General features: G+C 47.0%; 1 protein-coding gene across 1 annotated transcript in view; it reads left to right on the forward strand.

Annotated features, from left to right (window-relative positions):
• LOC135108334 (trithorax group protein osa-like) overlaps window positions 1–7,051 on the forward strand; it is a 68,033-nt gene extending 60,982 nt beyond the window's left edge. Inside the window, 4 exon segments of the mRNA XM_064019202.1 lie at window positions 1–53; window positions 702–847; window positions 1,754–1,973; window positions 3,418–7,051. The exon segment at window positions 1–53 is cut by the window's left edge and continues 52 nt beyond it. Coding sequence (XP_063875272.1) covers window positions 1–53; window positions 702–847; window positions 1,754–1,973; window positions 3,418–6,696 — 3,698 coding nt within the window. The 3' untranslated portion in view covers window positions 6,697–7,051.
• Window positions 7,052–10,767: the final 3,716 nt, after the last annotated feature.

Here is a 10,767-nt window from a genome sequence, read left to right on the forward strand (position 1 = left end):
AAGGGCCAGGCGCCAAACAGAATTACCTAGTTCCTCCGGGGTCCTCGTTCAAGGTGAGTGTTGCCGCAGGTCAAACAGGCAAAGTCTCAATCTTGTACAAATGTATATATGATTCATTTACAAATAGAATTTGTGAAGTAGCTACCATGGTCTAGTTTTTATGTAGTATACACACACACCATCCTGTCTCCTTCCCAGTAATCATATAAAATTACTTTCCTCAATAATACAAACCATCCTCCCCCTTTAGTGAGTTTAGATATCTGCAGTTCCTACTTAAGCACACCTGGTTTGTCAACACGTTTCTCCTCCATAAAAAAAAGGCTTACTTCACTTTCTCTCTTTGTATTGTAACACCTTCCTCCACCATTTCTATGCCCCCCAACATAAAGCCAGCCATTTGCACTATCTTGATAATGTACTCCACAGTAACATGCTTTAACATTGTAATGCCCTTTCCTTCCGCATGAAATATTAGCCAAGCTAGACAACCACATGCAATGCTGTCATTTTAATCACAACACCACATATTTTACCATAGCAATTCCTCCATTGATCTTCCTCCCCACCACTTCAGCACATATTCAGCCTTCTTCTGTCCACCTTTCAACATGGCATTCCCGTCTCCACTCTAGTAACCCCTCACCACCACAGTACCATCTTACCACATTTAACGCTTGCTGCTCTCTCCCTTGCTGCAGTGTGGTGGTCTGTATGGCTATACTGGGAAGCATCAGTTCCCTCTGGACAGCGTGGAAGCAGTACTCCCGGTGCTAGCTCGGAGGAAACGCATGACCCGCACAGACCTGCCCACGTGTGACCCTTGGAGACTCCTCATGTCCCTCAGGTGAGTCATAAAAGCAACAGTTCAGTACTTTTATTGTATTTATTTTTTTAACTTCATTATTTGATTACCTGTGTGTAAAGATGGTGGTTCATTGTTTGTTCGAGTACAGTGGAACCTTGGTTACCGAACACCTCCCTTTTCGAACAAATTTGTTTTCAAACAAACTTTTTTAACTCCTTATTGCTTCGGTTGTGGTACCATAATTTGGTCTTAGAGCAAAGTTACTTGATTTCAAATATTAAAAGACAGGATAAGCTGCTGTTTATTACTAATTTATAGTTTCCTTAAAGGTTTACTTTGTTTTTATATATTTGGAGGAGACACACATTGTAAGACTAATTCAATCTTTGAAATGAGGTAAATGTGATCCCATTGAAAAGCCTCAATGTAAACAAACAGTTTTCGCCATCTGTGGCTCTCTCAATGGTAGACTGGTGTCTGGGAATTAATCCATTTTACATTGATTCCTATGAGGAAAATAGTTTTGGTTTTTTATTTCAGATTTCAAATGGCATTAAGGAACAAATTAAGTTCTAGATCCAAGGTTCCTCTGTATGTATTTTTTTATTGATTTTTTTAATGAAGGGATATAGTGTTCACTTTTTTTGGAAGGGTGTTAGTCTCTCTCTCTCTCTCTCTCTCTCTCTCTCTCTCTCTCTCTCTCTCTCTCTCTCTCTCTCTCTCTCTCTCTCTCTCTCTCTCTCTCTCTCTCTCTCTCTCTCTCTCTCTCTCTCTCTCTCTCTCTCTCTCTCTCTCTCTCTCTCTCTCTCTCTCTCTCTCTCTCTCTCTCTCTCTCTCTCTCTCTCTCTCTCTCTCTCTCTCTCTCTCTCAAAAGAAACCAACTTACAGAATATTAACACTAACCCTGCCTTTCCCTCACCCTGCCTGCTCCTTCCCGTGTGGCAGGTGTGGGTTGGCAGCCGAGGTGACGTGGGCACTGGACGTGCTGAACATCCTGCTGTTTGATGACCAGACAGTGGTGTATTTTGGGCTCCACCACATGCCAGGGTTGCTAGAGGCCCTGATTGAACACTTACGTCGCGGCCTCATCAACATGTTTGACATCTGCTCAGAGCTGGAGCTTGGCCGTGATGATGAAGCTACAGGCGCCAACAAGAGGGTCAAGGTACTGTGGCTTCAACCAAGGCAGCGGGAATTATTTGGTGTCTGTGGTATAGGTTCATGGGTGGTGGTAATAAGGGAAGTTTGCTAAGGTGTTAACCCAGGTGTTTTTTAACTGTTTCTGATTCCCTTCTCTTAGTCTCATGGGAACTATTGATTGTATATCAGTAGCCCTTGCTATTGTGTGCTTGAGTTACTTGTTTCATCATATGTTATTGTCACTATATCATTGATTCAAAATTAGCTTTATGCATCAAGTGAACCAGCCTCACACTTTTTAAATGATTTATGTATTGATTCACTCTGGCATCCAGCCAGCTTCACACTTTGTTAGCCATTCATTTATCCACTCACTTAGTCATCCAGCCAGCCTCACACTTTATCATTCATCATTCACTTTCACTAGCTCACTAACTCAATTATCTAGCCAGTTGCACGCTCATTCCATTGTAGATTCACTTACCATGTATTTTGACGTATAAGATGACATTTGAATCATCCTAAAAAGACAAAAAAAAAGGGGGGGGGTTGTCCTATATGCCAGATACAAAAACAATGACCTTAAAATTTTATGCAAAATACCATTGTAAATAAACAACAATCTTATATTACAACTTTTGGTTAGGTTAGACATAGTAAAATTGGAATCCGTTTTGAGAAAATGCGCAGAAATGTATTCCTGTTTAAAAGTGTGTAAACAAAATTTAATGTAGTACAACTACAAACTTCTGCTGGCATTGTATACAAATGGATAAAGCAGGAAGTTGTGTGAATATTCCTCAGTTTTTCCCAAAGCTGAAGGAGGAGCTATACAAAGGTCTTCAAGACATGGAACCCCAACCTAAGCAGTAAAGGAAAGCAAACTGGGGGTAAGATGAATCTCTCCAGTTTGCAGTGTTGTATAGGAATGAAGTCCATATACTGAGAAAAGCCAAGAATGTTATTGTATTTAATCAAAAGAAATGTGATACAGAGAAGATTATGGCCGACAACCTGACATACATAGGCGGCGCAAGGCAAGGGTTTGTTTATATTTTGGAAAACCATCCATCCTTTTTCATGAAAATGTACAAAAACGACTGGTGGGAATTTCATTTTGGGTTTAGTTTTGTGCTTGATGATGATGGTACCTTATTACTGGTAATACATTCAAGCTATTTTATTCATTGTACTGGTATATCACTGTCTCAGTTCTCTGGTGCTCACTGACCCAAACTTCACCATAGATGGTTTGGTAGTTTGGGTGTCATCTGATACTACAAATATCAGCCAAAACCATTAAATTCTAACTGAAATCTTATCTGAAAGTTGTCTTATCTGCTGAAATATACAGTAATTATCTAGAAATTTAGCCCATCACTCAACTATTCACCCAGTCACTCACTCATCCAGTTGCCTGTCCCCTTCAATATCCACACCCTAATCTATCCTCCTTTCTCTGCACTCAGGCGGAGCAGCACGATCAGTCAGACCGGCCTTGGTACCTGCGACCTCCACCCTCACCTACCCTTGATCTGGACTTGGGACGGCTGGAGGATGACGATCCAGCTAACAAAGAGGAGGTGCTGCGTGGCGCTGAGGATTTCACCCTCATCACCAAGACTGGCAAGAGCGTCAAATTCGTGCGGCGGGATGGGGAGCTGTTTCTGCGGGAGGGAGTTCGGGAATGGGACAAATGGGAGGGTTTCAGTTCTGGGGTAGATACGTGGTCTGTGGGAGGGGGGGAGTGCACCGCCCACATCATATGCACCATGCAGAGCGCTGTGCCACCTCTGGCTTTCACGCGCCTCCTCCCGGGTAAGGATGGAAAGGTAGATCTTGACCTCCTGCTTCCCCGCATCAAGGAAGAAGTGAAGGAAGAAGTGAAGGAGGAGAAGATGGACTTGCAGGAGGAAGGACCTGTCAAGAAAGTGAAGGTGAGGGAGGAGGCAATGGAGCAGGATCATGATCAAGATCAGGAGGATAAGGAGAAAATGGAGGTGGTACGGGTGAAGGAAGAACCAGAGGACCAGCCACCAGAGGAGATGGAGACAGAGGAAGAGGAGGCTTCCACCACCACCAACAGCACTCCAAAGCCACCTCCACCTCCACCTCCCTTAACGAAAAAGGACCGGGTGGCGGACCTGCTGGCGGAAATGAAGGAGAAGCGGGTGGTCAAGATGGAGGACCTGGCCAGGGAGAAATGTGACAACTCCAAAGACAACAAAGCCACCTTTGGGTCACGGGCCAACCGCGTCAACAACTCGGGCAAGAGCAAGTTGGATGAGATCTTCAAGCGCTTCAGCAAGGAGCCACAGGAGTCTCATACTAGCGACAACAAAAAGGCTGCAAAGGAGACAAGCAGCAGTAATGGAGGCACTGCAGCCAAAAAGGATAGTGAGCCTCTGTCAGCACAACCTCAACCACCATCACAGCAGCAACCACAGCCAGAGCAGGACAGCAGCAGCAGCAACAACAGCAACAGCAGTAGTAACAACAACATCAGTAACAACAACAGCAGCAGTAACAACAATAACAACAGCACCAACAACAACAGCAGCAGTAGCAGTAGTAGTAGTATTGGTGGAACAGCTGCTGTGGTGAAGCAGGAGCAGGTAAACAGTGAGCCATCTTTGGCAGAGAAAAGACCTGAGGAGCAGGCGGTAAGTGTGCTGGCCAAGCGGCCAGCCCCCAAGGAACGGCTGGAGAGGCGAGAAAGTGGCAGCTCGAGGCGAGACAGTGGCTGTTTCAAGCGGCCGCACGAGGACCTTGAGGAGGAGTCATGGAGTCCAGATGAGGCCTCACTGAGCACCACAACGGAGGGGCAAGACTGGCTGGCACGTCGCGTCATCTGTGTAGGCACCGTGATACGCAACCTCTCCTTCATCCCTGGCAATGAGGACATCATGAGCAAGTCAGCCTCACTACTGGCACTGCTTGGAAAGACCATCCTCCTGCACCATGACCACCCACGCCGTACCCCCTCCACTGCACATTATGACCGTGACGAGGAGGCCGACTTGAGTGACTGGTGTAGCTCGCTGGCCCCCGACACACACTGGTGGTGGCCATACCTTCACCATGTACACGAGAACACGCTGGTCACTCTTGCCAACATGGCTGGCAATCTTGACCTCTCAGTGTACCCTGAAGAGATCTCCCGCCCTCTGTTGAATGGCCTCCTGCACTGGGCTACGTGTCCTGCCTCTTATGGTCAGGATCCCTTCCTGGCTGGTGGCACCTCCCCCCAGTCATCCCTCTCCCCACAGCGGCTAGCCCTTGAGGCGCTAGTGAAGCTGTGTGTGCTGGACCAGAACACTGACCTGGTGCTGGCCACGCCGCCCTTCACACGTCTCGATAATCTGTGCGGCCAGCTGACCCGCTTCATGTGTCGTGGCGAGGACCAGGTGCTGCGGGAATTCTCCATCAACTTGCTGCACTACTTCTCAGCAGCAGATTCCGGTGTGGCGCGCGTCATCGCCATGCAGAACGGGTGCGTGTCTCTGCTGGTGGCCTTTATTGAGGAGGCAGAGGCAGCGGCCATGAATGTGGCCAATGTGCAGGGGGTGAGTGCCCTCAAGGAGAACCCAGAGCTGATGGGCACCAGCCTGGACATGGTGCGACGCTCTGCCAACACACTGGTGCACCTTTCACGGGTGCCAGCCAATGCACGGGTCATCTCCGGCACTGAGAACCGCCTCCTCACGCTGGTCATGAGCCAAATCCTTGACACCTATGTGGCCTCCCAGCTATCCCAGGTGCTCTTTAATGTGGCTCACTTGCAGGGTGAGGTCTCTGATTGCTCCCCTTCCCCTTCCCCTCCCTCCTCCCCCACCTCTGCACAGGTCTCAGATGCCTCAAGCACAGCCACTCTCCCTCCCCTTCCACTACCCCTCCCCATCCCCATGTCTGCCCTTCCCCCAGTGTCTCTCCCAGTTCCGCCTCCCATTGCAGCCCCTGTAGCCACACCAGCCCCTGCCCCAGCCGCTGCTAACCCTGCTAGTGCCCCAGCCATCACCAATCCTGCCCCAACCACTGGCCTCACCACAGCTACAACTACAACTCCGACCTCCACCCCAGCCTTAACCTCCACCTCAGCCCCAACAACAACAACCACCACCACAACCACAACCCCAACTCCTGCCACAGCTCCAGATGCCCCTACAGATCCCAAGTCCCCTGCTGCTGATGCCCCAAGTAACTCCACCCCAGCTTCAACCCCTGCTGCTACCCCAATACCAGCCACTAATCCAGCCCCCTCCTCCCCAACCCCTGCCCAAGCCCCTGCCCCAACCCTGGCTTCAGCTCCAGTGGTAAATCACGACTCAGCAGCCCCAGCTGAGTCTGAGAAAAGCAGCAACACGTCAGGGAGCCCCGGCCCGGAGCCCACTACAACCCAGCCCCCCTCCTCACCCGCCACCACTACTACAACCACTAACACCACCACACCCTCCACCTTATCCTCCACCACTACCACCACCATCGCTACAACCACCACAGCCACCACCACCACCACCACCACCCCCTCACTCCCCACAGCATCATTAAGCTTAGGTAAACACTCCAGCTTATCTCCTTCCCCCAACCCTGCTCCCTCCCTCCACCTGACCTCCCAGATGGCCCCCCTCCCCGTCAAGGCCCCCTCCGCTCCCCCCACACAAACCACAAATTCTGAGTCGACCTCAAAGTGCGAGTCCCTGGCGGCGGCGGCGACGGTGGAGCCCCCGGCAGCCAACTCCTCATCTTAGTAGCGGGCGGGGCCGCCTCTCAGCCGCGTGTGGTACAAACAGTGTGGTGGGGGAGCCGCCCCCCAGGGTCCCTCCCGGTCCTAGTGTCTCAGCCGGACCCTGGACGGACCACCTCAGTGATATCGAGTCCTACCAGACATTAGGACTCTCAGTGTTGTGTACAGTACGTAAAGTAAGATGATGTGTGTCCTGCTGTAAGCAGTGTCTGTGAATTATTCTAAAAGTGCGAATGTAGCCAGCAAACAAGTCTGTGAAAGTCTGTGTATTTGTACTTTTCAATGTACAGAAGTCTGTACTCATCTCAGCTGTATTTCTTGGATTTAAAGAAAGTTGTAGAAAGAAAGTATTCAGAGAAGCAGCCTTTCTTTACCCTGGCCATGGCGCGGCCATCAGAGGCTTGTGTGACATTGGAGGGAAGCTGGCGGTGAGCCTGACGCATCAGTCATCCACTGCAAATTATACTCACTATGTACACCACTACCAACACATCACCTTCACACTACACGCATTTCATTTCACAGCCCGACGCAGTTCACATCATTGTATGCAGGAATACTTGGTAATTGCAGGTAGTTAAGCTCCTGCTGGAGAGGGCAACCTCAGCGCGTAGTCATGGAGGACTTCATGAGGGTAATAAAGCAAACTGAGGCGGATTGATAGTGTCTGCCTCCAGATTTTTTATGTAAACTTCTGTTCCAGAAGGTATGTTTATTGATGCACACTGGGAACCATATATGTTGGATGTTTTCACTGCACAACAGCAGCGACAAGTAGATCAATGAACTTCATCTGCCCCCGTACTAGATGATTCATCTTAAAATGTTACGAGAGAGAGAGAGAGAGAGGCGTTTAGCAAGTAAGCTAAAGGTTCTGTGCAAAGTAATGACTGAGGTAGAAGGAACTTCAGTACATGATCTCAAGAGACGAGTGAGTGATAACGATGGTGACCCATTCTTTCTGCTCCATGACGTTCATAGGAATGCAATGTACATCACGAAAAGAGAAGAGATGAAAAGTTACCATTTGAGTGCTTCTGGTGGAATAGTGCAGGCTTGGATGGATAAGTACCAACGAATCGAATGAGACAAACTGTAAGGAAAGGTATAGTTCCTGTTTTAGCTCCATCTCTATTTGTTCCTTCTGGGTCTGTGTAACTGTATTTTTTTTAAAAAAGGACTATTTTATAGTTCTTTCTTTCCCATCTAATTTCGGTCTAGTCTGCATGTTATGCTCAGAGAGAGAGAGAGAGAGAGAGAGAGAGAGAAACGTATTGTTTGGATCTCCCCCCCCCCCCTTCCACATAATGGTTTACATTCAGGCGGACTGCTACATCACTAGTTAATAGTAATTTATAAGATTCTTGTGTACATCAGCGTCACATTAAGAAGAGGAAGTGAAAGTAAGCGGTGGGAATGTTTTGACATACAAGGTGGAGACATTTTAAGGTGGGGTGGCCAAGCTGTAGGTGCAAGGAAGCTTGGTTAAGTGTGGGTGGTTCAGTTGTAGCAGTTTAGGATAGTTTTGTGAAAGTTTCCAAGTTATATGTTTGTGTGTGTGTGTGTGTGTGTGTGTGCTTAGGTTTAGGTCTGTGCTTGTAAAGAAAGTAAAAGTTCTTCGGTATTGGCATCACAGTGTTTCGAGCCTATTAATCGGTTCATTGATTCGAACATTCAAACAGTTCGAGGATTAGTGGGACCACCGGCCGGGAACCGGGGCAGTGTGCTGCTAGTCACTGAGGAAAGAAGTTTCCTTATCGTCATGGCGAGGGTCACCCGAGTTGAATTAGTGCAAATATGAACATCGTATTTGGCTAGACAGGTGAGGAGTTAATCAAGGTGTTTTTGACTAAAACAGGCCTGAGATTTGCTTGGCTGGAGCTTCTATAAGTAGTTACTCCTCCCTGCAGTGTTGCATTTCTAACAACTTGCCTTTCGGGAAAATGTTCGATTGATTAAGGCGCAGCAACGAGAATATTCGGGGAACTAAGATATTCTATCGTTGGTTAGAGAAGAGATAGAAATGCGGTCCATATAATGCACATACTATTATTAATCATATAGATGGAGTGAATACTGAGCAGTGGTGTGGTCATGGGAATCAAGGAGGTAGGGGAGGGGCTCACGTGCCTGCCCAATGTGCATGTGGCATCCCCAGGAGGCAGCTGCTACTGTACAGTACTACAGTATTCTTAAGTGCAGCGTCAGAACGCATGACGGAAATCTGCAATTTCCAACAAAAACACTATTTACTTGTTCGCTAATTGGCAATTCATATTGCAGTTTAACTATATTAAAGAACATACATTAAGTAGCTATGATCTGGGATCGTGAAAATATTGACTGGAATCAGCGGATGTAAGCGCACTTTTCCCCAGGGTCACACTACATATTCACTACAACCAGCCAACAACAGTGGAAACTGCCACGCACTTCCACCACGTAGACTCATTCAGCTGCGTAACCTATGGAGTACGAACTGAGACCTGTGTATATATGTATTGGTAACACCTAGAATCCACCGAACTAAGGTAATTTTGTATAACCTGGAACTCCATCAGTATTATGGAGTGTTTCCTAACATCGTCATTTGAGCTGGATACGAACCAGTGAAACCATTATACCACCGTGAGTGAAACGCATTCGCCCAACTCAGTGGCACAACTTGGCACGGTGCTGTGGTTGTGACGCATTAAGGACGCGAGCCTCTATAATAGCTTGTTTAGCCTTTAACTACTTGTATCTAATCTATCAGTCACCATCCCAAAATTAAAGGATCTTAAAAAGCTAAAATCCACCAAAACGGAGTTTAAAGCTTGCATCACCACCATAATCAATGACATGAGGCCTTCATCCATGCCGCTAATGCACAAGAACTGAGAGCGAAACTAACTACCATCCAGAATGCATTAGCTAATCTTATCAACAGAGAAGATGGGTAACCTGGATATCACGTCCGTGTTACATACAAGCACGAAACTCGCATGCCATGTAGAAATATTCGGTGACCTTGCCGTAAACGTAAAAATAACCGGGGCACGTGTCTAGTATGGCTGTAATAGCACTCGAGTGTGAAGAAATTTTATATTTTCTAAGTCCAGCGAGCTCTGCTGTTTATAACTGGGATTTGTGGGTAGCCGCGTATTAGGATTTCATGATATCTATAAAGCTGATCCCTCCAATCATGCGTTGCCATTCATGAGGCCATTCCTGAGGCCACCAATTACGACTTTCCACAGTAGATTCAGTTACACTTTTCATTTGTTTTAGAGACATGTCAGGCGTTTTGATAGAGGCTCGCTGTCATTTGTTAATATGGCTACCCAGTGGAGGGAGGTGAAATGAACAGTGCCGTTGTTCAGCAGAAAATAAAAAGTCGCTATGTAAGGTATTTTAGCAACAGCAATGGTTAAGATGCGATATACAGATGTAAGGGAGAGGTTCCATGTGTTTATTAAGGAAGCCGCCAAACTGTACCCACCTCCATCGCCCTGAGAATCTCCACACCACACCGGGAAAGCATAACGGTATAATTTTTGAGGTGCCTCGCAGCAGCAGCAGCAGTAATAGTAGTAGTAATAGTAACAGCAGCAGCAGTAACAGTAGCATTTCAATAAATGCAATACAAATACAGTATTAAACAAGAAAAAAAAAACAATAAAGCAAATAAAGGAAGCAAGCAATAATATTAGGAAAAAAATGTACTATCAGGAGTCGACAACCTTAGACACAGGTGCTAGACTTGACAAGCTGTACTTGACATATGCCATGTCATTTGAAGAACAAAAATAAAAGTTAAAAACCAGAGAGAGAGAGAGAGAGAGAGAGAGAGAGAGAGAGAGAGAGAATTTCCTGATGTTTTTCATGCATACAAACGCGCGTGCACACGCGTCAGGTGGGGCATTCCAGTATCACCACGAAAGAGTAAACAGGATCTCTCTCTCTCTCTCTCTCTCTCTCTCTCTCTCTCTGTGTGTGTGTGTGTGTGAGCAGCGTTGTGAGGAGCATCACTGAAGTCAGAAACAAATTCAGTGACACCAAATATAAAAAAATGGATAACTTAACAGGGAACACA

The sequence above is a fragment of the Scylla paramamosain genome, chromosome 17, assembly GCF_035594125.1.
Source record: "Scylla paramamosain isolate STU-SP2022 chromosome 17, ASM3559412v1, whole genome shotgun sequence".
Lineage (NCBI taxonomy): Eukaryota > Metazoa > Arthropoda > Malacostraca > Decapoda > Portunidae > Scylla > Scylla paramamosain.